The sequence below is a fragment of the Erithacus rubecula genome (assembly GCF_903797595.1).
Source record: "Erithacus rubecula genome assembly, chromosome: 2".
NCBI classification, from domain to species: domain Eukaryota; kingdom Metazoa; phylum Chordata; class Aves; order Passeriformes; family Muscicapidae; genus Erithacus; species Erithacus rubecula.
Genome location: NC_136685.1, coordinates 79,916,278 through 79,937,245, shown reverse-complemented (window position 1 = coordinate 79,937,245; position 20,968 = coordinate 79,916,278). Strand labels below are relative to the sequence as shown.

Genomic DNA, 20,968 nt, shown 5'->3' with positions numbered 1-20,968 from the left:
GCCTCCCCCTCGCACCGCCCCTTCCGGGCGCCCCATCCGCCGCGGGGCACCATGGCTGCGGCCGCCCGGCTGCGGCGGCGGCTGCTGCTGGCGGTGCCGTGCCGCTGGCGCTGCAGCCCCCGCCGCGGCGGTGCCGCCGGCCCGTCGGCGGGCCAGGTCCGCGCCGCCTTCCTGCGCTTCTTCGAGGAGCGCCACGGCCACCGCCGCCTGCCCTCGGCCCCCGTGCGGCCCCGCGGCGACCCGCGCCTGCTCTTCGTCAATGCGGGCATGAACCAGGTGCTGTCTCCGCTCCCTGCCCCTCCGGCGGCCCGCATTGGGGTGTCCCCTGCCGCGGAGATCTCCGGCGGTGCTGTGGCTGCCCGCGCTGCCGCCCTCCCGGATTCCTCTCGTAGGGCTCTGGGAATCTCCCTCGCTGGCCGTAGTTAAGAACTGTCTGAACACAATCCTGCGCCGTGCCCGCCCTGTGTGTTCTAGAGCTCGCCGTGCTTAAGCAGGGCGCTTGGACCAGATGACCCGCTATGTCCCTTCCAGCCTGCCCCACTCTGTGTTTCAGGAGCCCCCTGCGCTGGGTGGCCTCTCTCAATTGCGGCTGTGTCTCGTTTCCAGTTCAAGCCCATCTTCCTGGGCACGGTGCACCCCCGGAGCGAGCTGGCCCAGCACCGGCGGGTGGTGAACAGCCAGAAGTGCGTGCGCGCGGGAGGAAAGCACAACGACCTGGAGGATGTGGGCCGAGATACTTACCACCACACTTTCTTCGAGATGCTGGGGAACTGGTCCTTTGGGGATTACTTTAAGGTGAGGTGATAGGAGTGAACCCTTTCTAGGGGAAAGTGTAGCCTTTCTTTCGGAGCTGTGTTATAGTGCCATAGGAAATGTGTGCAGAAGGTGTTTTGGTAAGATCCAGATTCATTCCTGGGAGCTCTGTGGCCTGGAACAGAGATGGTCAGCTCATGGGCTCTGTCACTGAATGTGTCCCACAGACTCTCAAAGCATTCAGCCTGTCAAAGCTGTGATCAACACATAAAAACCAAAGTTTTCTGTGAGAATGCTGGTGTTGATCACTTCATATAGTGAGAAGAGGTTGTCAGTTCATTTGATGCTTATTACTAGAAGTTTTGAAAAGGGAAGAAGAGTAAAGGATGCTAGGTTTTTTAGGTGGCAAGTACATTTTTTCTTTGGAAAGAAAATAATCCATGTAACTTTGCTGGTAAGCACATAGATACACACCATGCTGAAGGTCTCACAACATTTTAGGAATGCCAGTTTTCCACTGGCAGCAGTGAGCTGTCTCACTCTCCTGACCTTCATCCTGCTTTTCACAATACACCTGAAAATTAGAAAGGGAGAGAAACAGCTAAAATTAACTTCTTTGTTGTTTAACTCCAATTCTAAAGACCCTTCCTGAATTACTGTGCTTCATTTATGTTCCCTACCTGCTCAGGAGGAGGCATGCAGCATGGCCTGGGAGCTCTTGACAGAGGTCTATGAGATCCCCAGAGATCGTCTCTACGTCACCTATTTTGGTGGAGACCCCTCGCTGGGGCTGAGGGCAGATGAGGAGTGCAGGGACGTGTGGCTCCGCCTGGGGTGAGTGTGTTAGAGAAAAGCTTCTGAGCAGCAGGTGCTGACATTTCACTTTCCACAGTTTTGCATTTGCTCCTTAGTTGATCAGCTGTAGGGGCCAGAGATAATGTTTTAAACCTATTTTGTTTCTGGTTTCTTTGGGCTGTTAAAAGTTAGCTGGGCTCTGGGCTTACTGAGTCTCTTGAACTTTTGGTTCATTCTCAGGTAATATCGGTGGGAGTGGATATGTGCCTAACACTGGTTGGCCTGGGTGAAGTGTGTACAGGGTCTCCAATCCTTTGTTTCCTCTCTATCACAAGAGTATGTTTCCTGAAAGAGAGCAATGGCAGCTTCAGTGTGAGGGTGCAGCCATTGCAGAGAGCACTGCTGTGCTTTGGGAGCTTATTCCAGGCTCTGTGAAGGCTTTGAACCCAAGGCAGCCAGCTCTGTGCCACTGATGGTGTTCAGGTCTTGCCTCTGCTCCAAAGGGTAAGGTGCTCCACAGACCCAGTGGAGAGCCTGTCTTGCTCAGAAGGGGCCAGGCTGTGTTTGCCTGTCATTGTGGGCTGAGTCTAGGGTCCTGTCTGGTTTGGCCCACTTAATCTCTCTGAGGAGAGTAATTCTGTGTGAACAGAAGCAGAGAAATTCTGATGTGTTTGCTTATTGAGTCTGTAGTAGGAAGAAAGTATTCCTTTCTTCCAGCTTACTTTGTGATCTAGGCTACTGTGTGGTTTGTGTGTATGCTTCAACACTGTCACCTGTGTTGTTTTCCTTTCCAGGGTTCCTGCCAGTCACGTGCTTCCTTTCCCATTGAAGGATAACTTCTGGGAGATGGGGGACACAGGTCCCTGTGGTCCTTGCTCTGAGATCCACTATGACCATGTGGGTGGTGGCAGAAATGCTGCAGCACTGGTGAACCAGGGCAGCCCCGATGTAGTGGAGATCTGGAACTTGGTCTTCATGCAGTACAGCAGGTACCAAACATCTCATCTGAACTCCAGAGCCTTTCCCTTAGCCTGGCTCCAAAATCATGTGTATATGCTGAGATTTATCACTGTTTTCCAGAAGGTGGCAATACCAGGAACAAGAGATAAGCTATAGAGATTTGTCCAGCATGGCTTTTGGTCCCTTTTGCTTTATTTTCCAGTCTTCTTCAACCTTCACTGCCTATTCTCCCTTAATGCTGCATTCCAGAGATCTCATGAGGTCTGCAGCAGCCTGGAGGAGGAGGCCTTTGGCCCTGTTTTTCCTTACATTGCGGCCTATCCTGACTATGTGATGGTCAGATCCTGGCTGCCTGACAGGGCCAAGACAGGCTGCTGTCACTGTTGTCCCTGAGCATCCTTATGCTGGGTCACCCACACTTTCCATCCCCTGTCACTTTCCTATTCTCTTTGATTCACCTGTTCCTTATTTTTGCCCATGAGCTGATCCTTGATTCTCTTTTGCCTTTTGTTTTTCCTACCTGACTGACAGAGAAGTGGAGGGGAATCTCCTTCCCTTGCCACAGCACCATGTGGATACAGGAATGGGTCTGGAAAGGCTGGTGACAGTTCTGCAGAACAAACGCTCCAACTATGACACAGATCTCTTCACTCCCATCTTGGATGCCATTCACAAGGTGATGGTGCTTCTGCTCAGAGTCACACCTCAACAAAAGCTCCTTGAACAGAGACTGCTTGCTGGTAGCTTACTACAGCCTTCTCTGAATATTGCTGAGCAGATCTTGAGACAAGACGTTATGTCCTGCCAGGTCCAGTGCAGTGTTCTAGAAAAAAGGGGAGAATTCTAAGTTGGAAATCCACTGGAATATCAGCTCTGCTGATTTGTTTTTCCTTCAAAGTATCTTAAATTTCTCAGTGCCAGGGCATTGGCTGGCCTGTGTTAGGTACAGAAGGCTTGGTCTGTAGTGCTGTGGAAGGATTTAACGAGTACATCTTAGGTGCACATGGTTCAGAGGTAGTTGGTGTCAGGCATGGCTGGCTGCCTCTTGCATTGAAAATTCTTCTGCAGCCATTACTTCCTGCTGATTTGTCTCTCTGCTTTCTCTTTTAGGGCTGCAGGGCACCCAGATACCAGGGTTTGGTGGGGGATGCTGACGTTGGGCGCGTGAACATGGCCTACCGCGTGGTGGCAGATCACGTGCGCACCCTGTGCGTGTGCATCACCGATGGCATCTACCCTGGATTCTCTGGAGCAGAGTAAGGACATAAGGAAATGGCATGGGGTGGAGGAAGTTAGGTCTGGAAAGGAGTATGAACAGCCAAGGAAGAGGTTCTGGTGTGGTCCCCAAATAGGGAGTGCATGATCATTTTGGAAGGCAGGAAGATGAGAGCCGGGAAGGGGTTCCAATCTGCAGACTTCCCTTGGATGGGTGTAGAGTGTTGGGAGCAGCTGGCCTGTGCTGATGAATCAGACCAGAGGAGCTGGGGGATGCTGGATGTGGGAGCTGGACAGGGATGCTCACAAGGCTGCCTGAGGAACCCTGTGTTGTTTTCAGACTGGTGCTGCGTCGGATCCTGCGCAGGGCTGTGCGCTTTTCCGCCGAAGTTCTGCAGGCTCCACCTGGGCTCCTGGCTTCCCTGGTACCTACTGTAGTGGAAGTGCTGGTGAGTAAAACTGCTCTCTTGGGGGAAAAAGGTCATCATACATCTTATTCAGCCCCCATGTCCATTTTCTGTGCAGTCAAAGTCCCATCTTGGATGTGAAGGAGCTCCGGGAAGGTATACGTGATGCTATGCATTCCAGCATTAAAAACCTCTTGTCCCCATTTCAGTTGTGATGGGAGGGAGGGGGTGTAGTGTCATCAGTGGTAGAGTCAGCACAATCATGTGTAAATGTATGCAAGTAACCTCTGTAATGTTTGTGGCATGCTGTGAGATTCTCTGAGAAGATGCTGAGGATGTTATCGCTAACTGAAGCTCACTTCCACAGGGAGATGCTTATCCAGAGCTGACAAGGAATACCAACCAGGTGAGTAATGTGGAATTCCTGTCTCATTATGTTTGTGAGGCACTGCTCTCAGGGCCAGAAATCAGCCTGCCCTTGGGAATTAGCTGGAGGAGTTTGCATTGCCTCCTCCATAACAGTGTTCTTGTGGGTGGGCTGAGATGTGCTGGGCTCAAGAACTATCTGTGGCAGATTTCCATGTGGGAGCTCCACTAGATCCTTACCAAGAACTGCATGTCCTGTGTAAGAGGGCTGTTGCTCCAAAAAAGCTACAGCAGCTTTTTATGTTGCCTGGGAGTACAGCCTGTCCTCGCCTGGGTACCCTTTGTCTAAAGTGGAATGATGATTTAAGGCTAGTCCCAGCTTGCTTCCACTGACAGCATCTTCTCTGGCTGTTCCAGACATACAGCTGTAATTGGGTCACAGATATGAATGCCCAATAGGGAACATTTGTCAGCTTAAAGCCTTCCCTGTGTGGATGGTCAATATTTCCTTGACAGGAATGGTGACAGGAGGCACAATGACTTTGGCACTGTTCAATAATGCATCAGAGCCATGTTGTGATGGGTACGTGCAGAACAAAAGGCTGGTTGACATGCTTTGACCTGACTGAGCAGGGCTGAGCTGAGCTGGGGGACTTCCTGAGACGTTGTGGCTTACCCTGCTTCTGATCCTTGGGCAGATCAAGGATATCATCAATGAGAATGAGGCTGCATTTCTGTCCTCCCTGGAGCGTGGGAGGCGCATCATTGAGCAGACAGTGCAGCAGATGGAGCCCTCCACAAATTTCCCAGGTGAGTGCCCCTCCTCTGACAAGCTGCACTGAGAGGCAGTTTGCTCCAGGTCCTCAAAGCATTTCAGTCAAAACTGGTGGATGTTTGCCACCCCTGCATTTTCTGTCTAGCCCCAGAGGAGCAGATGTTCCTTTTGTCAGATTGAAGCTGTTTTCTAGTACTTCATCCTCACAACAAACTGGGAACCAGGCAAGTTAGAAACATTCCCTTGCTGTTTTATTGACTGATAAACATCGTCATTGTAAGATGCACTGAGAGGAGTAGCACAGGACCCACCCAGTGCAGCTCCCTGTCTAGATGTGCTGCACTGAATTTTATTAGGAATGGGGCTGTGGAGCACTATTGATACTCAGTCCCATGCAAGAACTGCATGGCTTCTCTTCCCCATTAACTGTACAGTTGCACACATTACAGGTGGGTCCAGTTACCAAAGCACACACTGGTCCCATCCAGAAAAATCTTGAGATGCTTTTGCTTTCTGTGTTCACACACAGTTCTTGTCCTTCTTTTTGTCTTATAGCTGAAGTAGCCTGGTCTCTCTATGGGAGTTTGGGATTCCCTCTGGATCTGATTGACTTGATGCTTGAAGAGAAGGGAATCCGTTTGGATTCAGCTGCTTTTAATGAACTTATTCTGGAAGATGCAAAGGTAGGAGGTGTTGGAGTCTGAAAAACAGAGGAGACCTGCCTTGTCACAATAATTCAAAGCCTTACCTGTCTTCTGGAACATGGAAGCAGGATCCCTTTCACTGCTGAGGCTCTTCAGAGCACCACAGGGCTACATGCCTTCTCCCCGAAGGGAAAGTGAGTCTGAAATAGCAGTGTCATCACAATCCCCTTGTTTCTGCATATGGAACTAAACTGGTTGGTGATTTTTCTTCATGTATTTTGTGGTGCTGACTGTTGCTGCAGTGAAGGTTATAAAATATTTATATATGTTAGGACAGTCCTCTGTTAGTCATGTAGTATAACTTCTCACATGAAGTAGAACCAGCTTAGACAGCTCAAGCAACAGATTATTTATTAAGAGTGTACAAAATCTTGATCTCTGTAGTACTGAAATACTTGCACTGCCCACCCACCACCACCACCCCATTGTGCAGTAATTGGTTTGAGGCCCTGCTCTCCTGAGCTTTAATGGCCTGGAAGCTTCACAGCTGCACAGCAAGCTGTGCCAGGAGGGATGTGTTAGCAGTTGGCATAGCCTGGCTCGACTAGCACTGAGTGGTATTCAGTGCTTGTGAGGTTTGAAGGGATGGGGTTGGCTACATCAGCCTGGGTGTAGCTTTTCCATGAAGGTGGAAGAAATCATTCCTAGCCTTGTAGCTCCAGTTAGCTGCTTGCTTGCCCCAGGGGTCTCCCATCTAACCGTGCCTTTGCTCTGCTGCAGCGCAAGGCTGGTGGCCTGCAGGCAGGGCAGCCAGGGAGCCCAAACACCCGCCTGGATGTGCACTCCCTGGCTCGGCTGCAGAGCAGCAACGTGCCTGCTACCGATGACTCTCCCAAGTACGCCTACAGCCTGGGGCAGCACGGCCAGTACGGTGAGTGCCTCACGTGGCTGCTTTTCCTGCCACATTTTTTCCTTACCCCTGTGCTTCATCCCTAACTGGGTGCTTTTCTTAGTGCTGTTGGTACATCCCTAGGAAGGCTCTGGGCTGAGCTCTGGGTTGGCACCACTGGGTGCAGTGTGAAATAAGAACTGTTGGTTTCTTCTAGAGATAAGTCTGTCTCCAACAATTTGGCTTCCGGGTGTGTGCACCCGGGAGAAGGAAGTATAATTAGGCAAAGGTTTTAGGTAGTTTTGTGAAACTGTGCCCTTGCTATTTCGTGGCAGACCACTAGGTGCCAGCGCAGGCTTTTGGTCATCTAAGGTAACTGAGGTTGCTGACACTGGATGAAGATGAGCCACAGGGAGCAAGAGGTGGTGTGGCTGTCACAGGCAATTAGAGATGGCTGGGTACAGCCAACTCCCTTTTACCCAGTGTGCTGGAGGCAGCCCACGCTAAGCAGAAAGTGAGGCCATTCAAGCTATATATACTGCAGCAAGAGCACAACAGAGGAAAAAAGCCTACCAGTGACATTGGCTGAAATCTCCAAGCTAGAACTGTCCCACCTTCTCAGCTTCTGAGTCATGGAATAATTTGGGTTGAAGGGCATCTCTGGATGTCCAATTTCTTGTTAAAAGTAACATCCGTTTCACAGTTGGATCACATTGCTTAGAACCTTGTCCTTTTAAGTTTTCAGTGTCTTCAGGGACAAAAATCTCACAGCCTATCTGTTCCCTGTTCTTTATCACTCTTAGTGTGTAAAGGGTTTTTTCCTTATGTACAGCCAGAATTTCCTGTACTCTAGATGTAGTCTTCCAAATGCTAAATAGAGATGAATAACCTCTTTCTTTGACCTGCTGGCTATGTTTGTGTTTATACAGCTCATCAGGCAGGCAGCCTTCTTTGCTGCAAGGGCACCCTGCTAGCTTGTGTTCAGCTTGTTCCTGAGAACCTAAGATTTCTGTCAGTTCATTTCTGTAGACTGCTCAGATGCCTTCAAAAAAACAGTCCAGTTCTTCAGTGTATCAGCCAGTCCCTGCCAATTAAGTGGGGTATGGGTACATCCCATTTTGTCATGGTTAGTCATTAATGAAGATGTTAAGTGGTGCTGCTCCTTATATCAGCCACCAAGTAGCACTACTATTAGCTGAATATCAGTTAACATCGAGCAATTGAACATTGAACATAACTGAGTGATTGTCACTGGGGCCCTCTGCCCAGCCAATTACACCCACCTTATGGTTCACTTGTCCATAGTGTTCAAGTTTGGGTTCAAGGAGCCCACAGGAAAGCATGTTAGAAGCTTGCTGTATCCAGGAAGGTGACACCCCTGCTGCCCCCTATCCACAACATCTTCATAAAAGTCAGTCAGGTTTGCCAAGTTTGCAGTGTAGCAAGATGCAGATGTGTCTGTGCCACATTTTCTTCTACCAGGCTCATTTGGAGCCAGATTGGGTGTCCCTGCTGTCCAATGCCTACTTAGCTGCTACTCAGCAGTTCTGTCATTAGGTCAGGGAGGGGTGACTTAGTTCCAGTCCTTTGTCCTTTCTTCTAGTAGCTGTTCCTCTCCTACCAAGGCAAAGTGCCAGTTTTCAGTATAGCCTGGGTGGTTGGCAGGGTTGGCACAGGGAAGTGATCCCTCCTTTCCTGTTGCAGTCTGACAGGCTGTAGGCACTAACTGCTGCTGTCGTCTTCTCCCTGACAGAGTTCAGCCCATGCCAGGCCACTGTCCTGATGCTGTACAGAGATCAGTCTCTCCATAAGGAGGTTGGGGCAGGGCAACGCTGTGGTGTCATCTTGGACAGGACTAACTTCTACGCAGAGCAGGGAGGGCAAGACTCTGACCAAGGCTACATGATACGTTTAGGACAGCAGGTAAGGCCCTTTCCACCTAACCCAAGGCTTCCATGGGTTCTGAGGCCAGGCAGAATTCCCAAGGGATGGGTTGTTCTACTCTGTTAATTTGCAAGCTGCTGACTCTTGACAGTTCCCTTGGCTTAGAATCAGAGTTGGTGGGGTAAGGCAGAATCAGCAGTAACTTCACAAGGGCATTCTTGCTGCTCTGGTTGTCTCTCATGGCCCTTTGCAACTTGCTGAGAAAGACTGTAGTCTTCTCAGGTCTTCCTTCAATGTGCTGTGTGCTTGCCAGCTGGGGTTGTAATGCTGAGAGAAAGCAATCATGGATCAGAGAGTCTGTGAACTGTGTAGCTTCTCTCTGGTCAGTCCTGGACAGCTGCAAGGGCTGCCAAACCTGAGACCCAGTGAAAAATCTCTTATTCCTTCCAAGAGCATCTTGGAGGACCTCCACTTCTGCAGCAATTTCTTTCAGCCTTTCCAAAGGGAGAGCTTTGACCCTGTCCTGGGAAGTTACACAGGGTGCAGCCTTTTCTCCTTTCCCTATTTCCAGCTCTTGATAATCACTCCTGGGCCTTTTTAGCCTTGCAGAGTGTTACAGCACTTCTCCCCAAGCTAAAGTGGTGGTCCAGTTTTGTTGCCATCCCAGTGAGGCAGAAATGGTACCTTGGATGCCAGACAGGTGCCTTGGGAGTTACTGTTCATTTTCTCACACATGAGCATACTTATTAAGAAAATTTGTCAGCATGGATGGTGTTACTGCCCCTCTACTGCAAGCAGGCAGCCTCAACATACTGTGTAGTGAATGGCTGGGTGCAGCAATGTTTGAGATACTTTGGTTAAGTTTGCAGTAAGCTGCTCTCTGCTTTTTCCTGTCTTTTAGGGATTGATGGAAACTGTGTTTCCTATCCGGGTCAAGCAGGTACGTAGCACAGGACCTTCCCTGTGTTCTAACTCATTTTTCTGTCTCTTTGCTCAGGATGTGCTCTTTCCTGTAGAGTCAGTTCGTCTCTGTGGTGGCTATGTGGTCCATGAGGTCACTGCTGTGGAAACCCTGCGTGCTGGTGACCAAGTGCAGCTCTTTGTGGATGAGGTGATCATTTAGTGCTCTAACCTTTTCCTTGTGATGTTCTGAGTAACCTGGGCACAGCAGATCTTTATATTCTTATATTCTTGAGGCTGTTCTTCATCATAGTGTGCAGTGGGAAGGAGATATCACAACCGACTCTAATCTTTGTGAACCATTGGTCTGTCCAAAAGTATCACCAGTGCATCACCCTACCCTTTACTGTTTTACAAAGATGATCCCACAGAAAAAGGAGTTAGATCTGCCCTGCCATGCAGCCTTTTCCTTATCTCTTCGTGCCATGCCCTGCTCCCCTGAGCTGTGGGGAGGCAGCTGTCCATGACTGCTGTGTGCCTGCAGGCGCAGCGCGTGGCGTGCATGACGAACCACACGGCCACCCACCTGCTGAACCTGGCGCTGCGGCGCGTCCTGGGTGACAGCACCGAGCAGCGCGGCTCCCACGTGACAGCACAGCGCCTGCGCTTCGACTTTGACACCAAGGTGACTCTCAACTCATTCCCTCCTTCTCACCAGTACCAGCATTCCAGGGATTTTTCCCCTCTGCCCATAATCACTCCTGTAGAATCAAGTCATTTTATCTGATTAATGAAGCCTGGTCCTCTGGACGTGGCTGTGTCCATTTTGCATTGACCTGACCCTGAGCAGGGCTTGCTGAAGGGATAAAGGGGGATCAGAGGGAGAGGACTTAGTAAGGCCAATGGTCATGGGACTGACACAAAATAGTGTAAAGGAGTCTTTGAGAGATGGTGCTTGGTGTGGCACATATCTGATGTCTGTACTGGACATTCAGGTGAGATTATTTTTGAAGCTTTGGGTCAGGCTGAGTGCTGGCCCTGGTAAACTGTCACTCATTCCAGTATCTCTTTTGGAGACTGGCTGATGCTCTTGCATCAAAAATCCTTACCTCTCATGGGAGAAGAAGGTGGGAGGGCCATGATGTTCACAGTTCTCTTTCACAAGCAGAGAAGATGAGATGCAGAGGAAGAGTGGTGTGCCCAAGCTGAGTCATCTGGTGACTGTGCCCCAGTTCTCTCTCTCCCTCGTTCTCTACCTCTCAGGAGGCTTCTCCTGAATGTGGATGATTTGCCTCCTCAGGGCCATGTGACCGTGGAGCAGCTGCAGCAAGTGGAGCAGGTGGTCCAGGATTTGATCCAAAAAAATGAGGTGGTGCATATGGCTGAAGTCCCCCTCACACTGGCAAGAAAAGTTCAGGGACTCCGAACAGTGGATGAGGTATGTCAAGATGGCAGCACACATCTTCATGAGCCTTCTCCTTCAGCAGGAATCATCTGGGACACCAGATGTTGACACAACATGTTTCTGCAAGGGAATTGTCTTCAAAACTCAGAAGGGAAAATAGGACAGCGATGAGATCTCAGGACGCTGTTGTAAAACTTGGAGACTGGTGATGCACAGGCTTTCTGTTTATGCCTGTGGACTGAAAGCCTTTGTGTCACCAATAGTTTTTTTCCCCATTGGTGGCTGGTTGTGGAGAAGTAGTGCCACCCTTGACTCAGGGGCTGCTCTAGAATAGAGGGAAGATGAGGCAAACACTTGAAGCCACATAGTTAGTCTGTAAGTGCCCCTGAACAACCATGTTGTTAGCTGCTGACCCCTGTCTCCTCTGTCAGGAGTATCCAGATCCAGTGAGGATAGTGTCCCTGGGGGTCCCTGTGGAGAATGTGCTGACCTGTGACTCTGAGGCTGCAATGCAGACCTCTGTGGAGCTCTGCTGTGGGACGTAAGTGACTTTTACTTGCAGCCAGTTTTGAGGGCACTGGTGGCTGAGGTAGACACATCATTACAAGCTCACTTCCCAGTCCCTGTGAAACTAAGTTTCCTTGCTGGAAAAATATTGTGAGGACCGGATGGGCTAGTTACAAAGCTTTGGAAGTTCCAGAGTGAACAAACTTTAATAAAATGCACAGCATTTTTCTTTACTTCATAGTCTGAAATCAACCTGGAAGCCACAGAGCACCAGCAGAGTATGGGAAAGGTGTGCATGACCTGTCACACCAGGGTTGTAGTGCTTTGCCTTTGGGATTGCAGAAAGGTTGGGGACTCCGATTCAGCTGTGAGAACTTCAGACTGCTCTGATTATTTTAATTAATTATCTTAATTCTCTTCTGCTTTTAGCACTAATGGGAGTAGAAGAAAAGTTAATCCATCTTAGGACAGTGCTGACTCCAAAAACAAAAAAAAAAAAAGGAACAAACTGGCCTTAGAGCAGATAGAGCTGAAAATGAGCAATTTTCTAGCCATGAGATCTTCTTGTGAGAGTAGTGGGACAAGAGACTGCATGGGAGAAGAGATGATCAATTCTTATGAAGAAGTCTGGAATGATTGCTTATGGTAACAGAACCTGAGACATAATTTTCATATCCAGCATTGAATAAACAAGGAAAAGGGAGGTTGTCAGTGTCCTGATTTTCTGGATTCTACTGGCTCACTGCCTGTGAGCTGGCCTGACAAGACAGTGGTGGAGTAGCAGCTGAGTAGAAGAGAAAAATGCCAAATCATCTCACAGGAGGAGAGGAAAGGAGGACAGAACTTGGCTGCTGCATTTGATTGGAGTCTGCTGGGCAGGTAGCACAGAGGTTCCTCTGCAGTAGCCTCCACTCTAATGTCTCTTGCCTGACAGAGTACCATCAAGATTTTAGGGATGGGAAAGGATTCAATGTATTGGGATTAGGATTTGGAAAGGGCTGCTGAGCTCTAGAGTTTTTGGAAAAGAAAGTAGAGTTCCTGATTTCTGTTTGCAAAGAGCAACTTGCTTTCTTTCCTGTTGTCTGCTGACATTTTAGGCACCTTCTGCAAACAGGATCTGTGGAAGATCTGGCTATCATCAGCGAGCGTCAGCTCGTCAAAGGGATTAGCCGTGTCATTGCAGTGACTGGGGGACAAGCCAAAGAGGTAAGAAAGTGGCAACTGAGATTTCTGCCATGTCAAGGCAGTGCCAGAAGCACCAAACTTTGTAGGATCCTCATAGACAATTAGTTCCCCACTGCTTTGGTTAGAGCCTCCTTGCTGTGCCCACATCTGGCTTCCTGCTTCAGCCTTGCTACTGTACCTCACTACCTTTCCCTCCCATCCTAGTTCTCTGTCTCCTTGACCTTCATTTCTCCCTTCAGATCCCCTTTTCCAAAATTAAAACTTGCACAAAATACCAGGAAGCCTCTGGTCTATAAATTTCAATCCCCCAGTAGGTATTTTAAGGTGTAATTCTTTGTGCATTGATTTCGCCTCCTGCCTATCACAGCTGGATTTGCACTTTATGATTACAGGGTTTGGCCTCATTCTTAGAACCTTTTTGCTTCCTTTCTTCAGACTTTTTCCTGCTAAACTGTGATTCTGGTCTGGCTGGTTATGTATAAAAAGTAAGCAACCTACTATTGTGTCAGTGAGATCACTCTGTCCTTTGAGCATTTGGAAATATCAGGTGCCCCATAAGCCTTCCCTCTTCCTTTAAGGCTGCTGTCAGAGGAGAGTGACTCATAGTCACTGGAATTGGAAAGACTAAAGACAAAGCCCACCCCGGCAAATCTGTTACTTTTTGGCTGGCCATCCCCTGTGCATCTGTGTCCCAGAGAGGCTTTTCTTCATGCAGGAGAACAAAAAGCTGCAGGGCACATCTGTATGCTTTGCTGGAAGTGCTGACCTGGAGAGCCCCTGGGAGGAGCTCAATGCAAGTGTTAATGAGACAAGGGAGGCTGCAGGCATGAGAGAATTATTTAAAACAAGGGTTGTGTATCCTAGCTAGGCAGAGCAGTCCTCTGCTGTCCTGCTCTAAAGTCTTGCAGGACCATCCTGGGCACAAAGATCTGGCAGGGAAGAACTGCTCTGAACTATAAGGATTGGCACTGGTGAAAAAAGCTTGTAATAGCTGTTTTAAAAGTTACTCATAGTAGCACTGTTAGTGAAAGCAATAAGAAATATATCAGGATAGGTAAACTCAGAAAATATGCTTGAATGGCTGATAAGGTTTCTTTTAGTGTTACTGTTTCTCTCTTGTTTCTTCAGTCAGCAGTTTCAAGATTGCACTTGCTAATGGAAAAAGCTGCTCCACAGAGCTCCCCAGTTTTTCGTCAATGAAATCCTGATGATTTTGGTGCAAATTTTTGAGGAAACATGAATTTTGACCAAAAATACCACCTAAAGCCCAACAGCTTGGTCTGCCTGAGTGTGACCATCTAGTGTTGGTTAAAAATCTAGAGAGGAATGTTGTATTTCAGAATCTTGCAGGAACAGTCATTCCTAAACCATCTGTAGATGTCTTCTTACTGGGTTCTGAGCAGCACTTCAGTGTCCATGACCCTGCTGTCTCCCCACTTTCTCCATCCCTGTGGGCTGTTTGTGTTGCTGCATTTGAAGCATGCCTTCCTTCCATCTCTGCAGGCCCGGGAGTTAGGCCAGTGCTTGGCTACAGAAGTGGACTCTGTCTCCCTACGAATGAAGCAGAGGATCACCTCTATTCCTGAGATGCAGAACCTCTCCAAAGAAGTGGGCCAGTTGACCAAAGTAAGGATTATACTCCTGTGCAGAAAGAGCCCAGCAAGGGCACATGAGACACATGACTTTTTCCCTATCAGGTTCCCATCTTACCATGGTCAATAGCAAGGGCAAGTTGCTACCTGCTGTTGCCTCTTTGGTCATAAGGGTTTTTGCCAGTGTCCAGGTGGCTGTGTTGCAGGTGGCCAGCTGAAAAGGGAAGCTGCTCAGCATAGTGACTGGCTGCCCTGATCACATGTGTTATAGCAGGATCTGGGAAGAGCCCGTGCTGCAGCCTGACCTCCCAGAGAACTAGCACTTTAAGTCTAGGGGTACAGTTTAGTGTTCTTACAGAGAAAATTGTCTTGCAGGTGGTGGCCAATGCTGCAATGCCCCAGTGGCAAAGAAAAGAGCTGCAGACCATCCTGCAAGCACTACAGCGAAGAGCCAACACAGCCATCAAGAAACTGGAGCTGCAGCAGGTACTGAGGCTGCAGCACACTGACTTGCAGCCAGCTCATAGCACACACCAGTGGACCTGGTGTCTCTGTCCCACTTCACAGCCACTCAGCCACTAGGGTCTCAGAAGGCAGAAGAAAGCCCCTTCAATCACACACAGTGCTACACAAGCCCTGTGTTGGGTTGATTTCACTGGCCATTGTTTAAGGGAACATTGTTTAAAATGCAGAGAATGACTGGCCAGCCTTTTAGCACCTGCAGAATTTCCATGTCTCCCTGCCTGTGAGAACAGAAAGCCCCATAACCAGCACTTATGGCCAGCACCAATTAGGCATTGGGCATCAGCTCCTTGTTTATGCATGGAAATGATGAGATGGTTCTCACAACGGGCTTAACAAAGTTCTACAGTCAGACAGTGACAAGACAGAGTCTTTCTTCCAACTACATGGATATTACTGTGCTTCCCACATGTGTTTGTGCTCTGCCAATTTACATTAGAAACAGATTAGAAATACTTATTGGTAACTTGGAGATCTCAGGAAGAGTTATCGCTTTCTTAAAGTAGGATCATCTTGCCATAGAAGCTTTCCTGAGACATGTGGCACTGTATAGGTCCAGGAGAGAGGCTGGGGACTGAATGAGTCACTCTCTATTCCACTTTTCACAGGGTTTCATTGCTGCTTGCATTTGGGGAAGGAGGGCTGTACAGGTCTCCACATGGAAATTTCAGTCTGCTAGTCTTACTTTGACTTCTATCAAACATGTCCCATCTGTCCCACAGAGCAGCACTTGCATTCCCTTTTGTGTATATATTACATGGATATACCCCCATCCAGCCTACCCTGTGCCACCTGTAGCCCTTCTAAGTGCTGTGTTTTTCTCCTTCTAGGCTGAGAAGACAGCACAAATCTTGCTAGCAAAATACTGCAACCAGCCTGTCATCATTGACACTGTCCCAGCTGATTCCCTTTCTGTGAGTACTCCAATTCTTTGTTGGCCCAGCAGTACCTCAGGTGCTTCAAACAGCAAGAGAGGGCTGTTGGGCACTTTTTCTGCTGGATGCTGGTCTCCTTTGCTGTTGCCTGACCTCTGTTCTCCCTGCCTGTCCTAGATCCTAATGAAAGTTGTAAACCAGCTGTGTGACAAGTCTCCTGGCACATCTGTCTTGCTGCTCAGTCCTCAGGCTTCGGGTGAGGTGCTCTGTGCCTGTCAGGTATCCAAGGTGAGCAGAACCCTGATAGAGACAAGGGGAACCTGCCTGCCAAGGGGGGCTGGACCCACTGCTTAGCAGGTCCTGCTTGAAGCTTTTCCTGGGGTTTTGCACAGTGTTGAGGGTTAATCACACCAGAGCAGGACCTGAGATTACTGTAGTGGGACCAGATGTGTTTTCAGTCCCTGCTGGGCACAGATACCCCTGGATCCTGCAGGCTGTGTTTGCCCAGGGGCAAGACACAGTGTTAATATGTAAGCTCAGCCTTTGTGGTACTCACTGTCATGAGTGCCTCAGGCTGGATGAGGAGAGGGTGCTGTTACCTTTCTTTATTCACAGGCTGCAGGCTGCCCCACAGTACAAATAACGTGCCTGTGTCTCTTCCCCAGAACTGCATCCCTGCATTCTCTGCTGCTGACTGGGCCGTGGCTGTCTGTACACAGATGGAGGGGAAGGCAGGAGGCTCTCCCATCGTAGCTAAGGGCAGTGGAAATGCCAGAGGCATGCAGGGAGCCCTGACTACTGCACTGGAGTTCGCTCAGAGCAAACTGTGATGCTTTAGTGCCAGGACAGCTGTATGCACCCAGCTGGACACTTGATACAAGCTTATATTCTGCCCATCTGAAAGGATTAGCAGATGAACATTGCTGCAACCACTGCCTTGGAGCACTTGACTTCTGACCATCCAGGAGCAGCAGAGACCCTGCTGACAGAATGGTGCTGCCTGTTCTCAGCACGAGCATTGGGGATGGAGACTTGGAAAGCACTAGTTGCAACAGCAGATCCTGCTTCTCATGGAACAGTGCAAATCTTGCTACAAGACCAGCACAGAGATTTTGTGAGAACATGGGGAGTTGGCACTGTTATCTTAAAGCTATTAAAGGGTAGAGAGTATCCAATCACTTGATGTTTCTTGTTAGCTACACCATATATTTTTTTCTGCTCTGGCAGAGGGGTTTGTTCTGCCTCTGCAGCTCCAGAAGTCAGTATGTACTCTTGGCTAAGCAGTTCCTTTCTACTGCAGAATTCAGGGCACCCCTCTGATTAAAAATGCTACTCTAATTTAGAAATTAGAGAAATTCCACCTTGCTTCTGGACTCAGGCTTGTTAGGCTATGCAATGGGTAGTGCTGAAGCCAGTCCTCAGCACCAAGGGAGCAAAATTGTCCCCCTCTCCACCTCTTTGCTTTGGATGAGTGTTCTTATCTCTTTCTTCCTGCCATTCCCTTGCAAGCCCTTCCTTCTGTCTTCTTACTGGCTCATACCTAAAAACCAACACTACTATAATGACTTGTGAGAATGGAAACTGTTGCTATGTTGCAGCGTGGAAATCTCTGCAGCAGGACTGTGCTTTGCTTTGTGTTGAGGTGAGCAGGTCTCATAAACTGGTTATTTTTCACAAGCAGTGGTGGACCCAGCAAATTCAATTTATAAAGACATTTCAGACTTCAGTGTTAAAGTGATGTTGAGAGCTTCTGGACAAAGTTATTATTTTAGATACAGTATTGACCTAAATAGAGATCCTAAATGATACCTGAGGCAAAAGTGCAACAGGATAGTGATACAAGCAGGTTTACACCCTGTGAGCAGCAAGAGCAGCCTGACACAGATGAATTTCACCAGCAGGTAGGGTTGCCTGTCACTGTGAAGGGAAATGGAGGAGCAGTAGCTGCCTGCTTTTGGGGAGAGAGGGAGGAGGGGTAGAAGCACAGTGGTGCTGATGGATGGGTACCAGGAAATGGCTGTCACATAGATACAGATTAGTGAAGAGGATGTAGTGGGGAATGGCTGTGTCCAAACGAGAGGCTTCCCACTTGACTGTCTGCCTGAGAGAGGAAGAAAGCTGCTGTGAGCAGAACCACATTTCCCTTCTCTTCAGTGAACAGCTTATCTTAGGAGAAAAAGGGATGTGGACTTTGGGGGGCATCATCAGTTTGTTTTTCTTCCATATCCCAGTGGTTGTCCAGCCCAAAATCTCATATGTGGTCCCTGTGGCTTTATGTGGCAGCTGAGTGTGCATTGGAAAGTGCCAGATGAAAACACAAGGACTCAGAGGTAGAAGGAATGGGGAGCCTTTAGATGCTGGTGGTGCTCCCAGCTGTCTTCCCCTTCTCCCCCAAATCATGACAGCTACAGCAAGAGTGCAGACCTTAGGCCTTCAGTTCAGTATGTAATGCTTCCAGCCAGGAAGCTTAAACCAGGGCTTATTGCAAAGGGATCTGTGAGCCAAGGTCATGGGCATCTGCTCCTGCTGCCAAGAGTTCAGCCATCAGAGGGATGCATAGGACCCTTTCTTTCATCACTGCCAGGTGGGCAGGTTGCTGCTCATCCCAGACCCTGCCTGCATTCCATTGTAGCAGAGCAGCTTGGTGCCTTCTCAAAATTCTTTCCATTTCTGGATGCAGAGGTGCTGCTGGTACTCCTAACATCCCTGCATCTGAGCATTGGGCAGAGCTGGAGCACCTCAGCCTTGTGACAAGGCTAGCAGAAGGTGTGTGGAGTCCCAGAGGATGGTTCATGCTATCAGCTGAAAGCAGCACCAGTGCCTGGTGTTGCACAATTCCTGTGTTTCACTGGGACCCCAGCAGCACCAGGTGGGGTTGGGAAGGGGTGCTCTGTGTTACTGGGAAGGCTCTTTCCCAGAGTGCTGTGTTACTTTATTAATAGCTGCTACAGGAGATGATGTCTCCTCTCGGTGTTGGAGAGTAGGTGTGAGGAGGAGGAAAGGAATGCTGGCTTGAGCTGCTCCTGCATGATGCTCCAAAAGCAGAGCCTGAGTTTGCCAGCAGCAGCCTTATGAAATTAACCTGCTTTGGCTTGATTATTAGCTTAAAAGCCACTGGACCTCACAGAGTTTTTTGCCCAGCCCCTTAAAGGGCAGAGGTCTGGGTGCTGCCCTTTCAGGTAATGCCTTTAGTGAGCCCTTGACACCACTCCCATGGAAGGTGAAGGGCTGCTGCTAGAGGCACCACAGAGAGTGGCTCTTAGAGCTGTTGGAAGGAAATCCATCTCCACTGCTGTTGGCTCTCAGCACTGTGTGGTGAGTGAGCCCCAAAGACCTGATGCCTTGGCACTTCACATCTGTTTGTGCCCTCCTCTGTTCCATAGGAAAATGACTCTCTGTTCCCAGGGTATTTGCAGAGCCCCAGCACCTGCTATATCTCCTGCACCACCTTCTTACAAGCCTTAAGAACTACCTGGTCTGTAAGAGGGCTGCAGCTGCTGTTATGGTGCTCTTCTGCCTCATCTGGGGCTGTCATGGGAACCCCATTTTCTTTGTCCTCCTTTGCTGCTCTTGGATTTTATAGCCATGAAATTCAGTATTTCCTGTATCTTTTCTGAGCTTGCAAGAATCAATGATGTCACAGCATAACCAAAGCCTGATCTTGTAAGTGCAGTAGCACTAAAAGTGTTCTGGAATTGAAGGAGAAAATGGATCTTATCCTACCAAAGAGTGATTCTGTGGAGTCATCCATGGTGCCCACATCACCTCAGGCTGGTAAAGTGGGTCACTGCCATAGAAATGCTGGAGTTTGTGCTGCAGCCATGCCAGGGTGCTGATCCTAGGAGAGGGCATTTCCTTCATTCTCCTGGTGAAGTTGTAGTGTGCAGACTTACATCCCATCCTCCTCTTTCCCTGCTGCAGGACCAGACATTCACATACTGTGCTGCAGTTGCAGTAGCTGCCACATTTGTGCCTGGCATGCCCTGTGTGTCAGCAGCAGGTCAGGCAATGCTCAGCTGGCATTTTGGGAAATGCAACACAAGCTTGAAATAGAGTTCTCAGGCTAAAATTGCAGCCTACATTCCCTTACAAACATCAAAGGTGCAGGCAGTGTCCTGGGCACATTTGCACCTCCAAACACGTGCACACAGAAGGGACGGCAGGAAGTGGGAAAGTAATTAAAAGATGATGGGGTTTTTGCTGTGAGCCAGTGCTGTCAGGTTGGCAACACCTTCATGAGGCCAGATGGACCCCGAGGTCCCTTCAGGACACCTGCAATGCAAGGGCTTGCCAGCAGCAACCCCAAGCAACTACCTGACATTGGCAAAAGGGGAGCAGAAGGTACTTGCATGTCTCTTCTCACCTTGTTCCAGGAGCTTTGCTCTCAGTAGCCTGGGCTGCAGAGTGGGAGGCTGGCACACAGGGTCTGGGAGAAGCCCAGCTCTCCCTAGGCACCCCTGCCACCCCCAGCCTTGGCACAGGCTGCTGCAGGGCCTTGGCATGCTGCACTGTGGGTGCCATAGACTCACTTCAGGAAGGTGCTGGAATTGTGTGGTAGTAGCTGAGCTGAGCCATACAGAGGATGTTAAAAGCATGCTGAGCTCAAAAGCTGTGGGGATTGGTCCATCAGATCTAGTGCTGAGCCATCTCCCAGAGACACTGAACATGATGCAGCATGTCCAAGCTGAGCCCTGCAGGGAGGGAGAGCACCTCAGCAGCAGGGAACCAGAAATGACCTTTAAAGGTCCTTCCCAACCCAAACTGCTCTATGATTCTGTGTTTCTACATGTATAGTGATAGTGTGCATTGAACTGATCACATCACACATGTACACATGTAATCCAGGAACCCAAGCATCCACAGATCTGGGATTCTGGGTTACACTTGCAGGCTCCCTGTTCCTGCAGCTGCTGCACAGCACACACAAGGCTGTGGAGGGGAACCACAGACCCAGCAACCATGGCAAGGAGAGACTTCTCATCCCTCGGCAGCAGCTCAGGACTGTGTCGAGCCAGTGCTGCTGCTCACCTACATCCCAGATGCTTGGGAAAGGGGAGAGGTGGTTCTGTGCTAGAGGGGTTCAGCTGTGGGACAGGTAGCATGGGCTGTGCAGGAACACCCTATGGCTGAATCACCCCTCACACTCTGGGTCCCTGCTTCTGGGGAACATTTTTTGAGGAAGAGAAGTTTCTACCACAGACCTGCCCACAGCAGCATACTGAGCACCCGAGGAGGCAGGAGAGGCATTTCCTGGGGGATCCCAGCAGCCTGCCTTTGCCCTTCACGCCCTGCTG

At 49.4% G+C, this 20,968-nt stretch overlaps 1 protein-coding gene across 1 annotated transcript; it reads left to right on the top strand.

Moving 5' to 3' along the window:
• The first annotated feature begins 6 nt into the window (after positions 1–6).
• AARS2 (alanyl-tRNA synthetase 2, mitochondrial) lies at positions 7–16,857 on the top strand. Its single transcript, XM_079298494.1, has 22 exons — positions 7–276; positions 607–795; positions 1,442–1,587; positions 2,343–2,537; positions 3,040–3,184; positions 3,619–3,764; positions 4,064–4,172; positions 4,498–4,536; positions 5,195–5,306; positions 5,827–5,954; positions 6,696–6,846; positions 8,558–8,727; positions 9,686–9,799; positions 10,133–10,273; positions 10,889–11,026; positions 11,425–11,534; positions 12,598–12,706; positions 14,189–14,311; positions 14,653–14,763; positions 15,630–15,713; positions 15,852–15,962; positions 16,340–16,857. The coding sequence occupies exons 1-22, from the start codon at positions 52–54 to the stop codon at positions 16,502–16,504; spliced, it is 2,961 nt and encodes a 986-aa protein (XP_079154620.1). The 5' UTR covers positions 7–51; the 3' UTR covers positions 16,505–16,857.
• Positions 16,858–20,968: the final 4,111 nt, after the last annotated feature.

Coding starts and splice junctions, on each gene's coding strand:
- AARS2 (XM_079298494.1), top strand. CDS start 52: ATGGCTGCGGCCGCCCGGCTGCGGCGGCGGCTGCTGCTGGCGGTGCCG. Junction 277..606: donor TCAATGCGGGCATGAACCAG/GTGCTGTCTCCG, acceptor TCTCGTTTCCAG/TTCAAGCCCATCTTCCTGGG. Junction 11,027..11,424: donor GACTCCGAACAGTGGATGAG/GTATGTCAAGAT, acceptor CTCCTCTGTCAG/GAGTATCCAGATCCAGTGAG.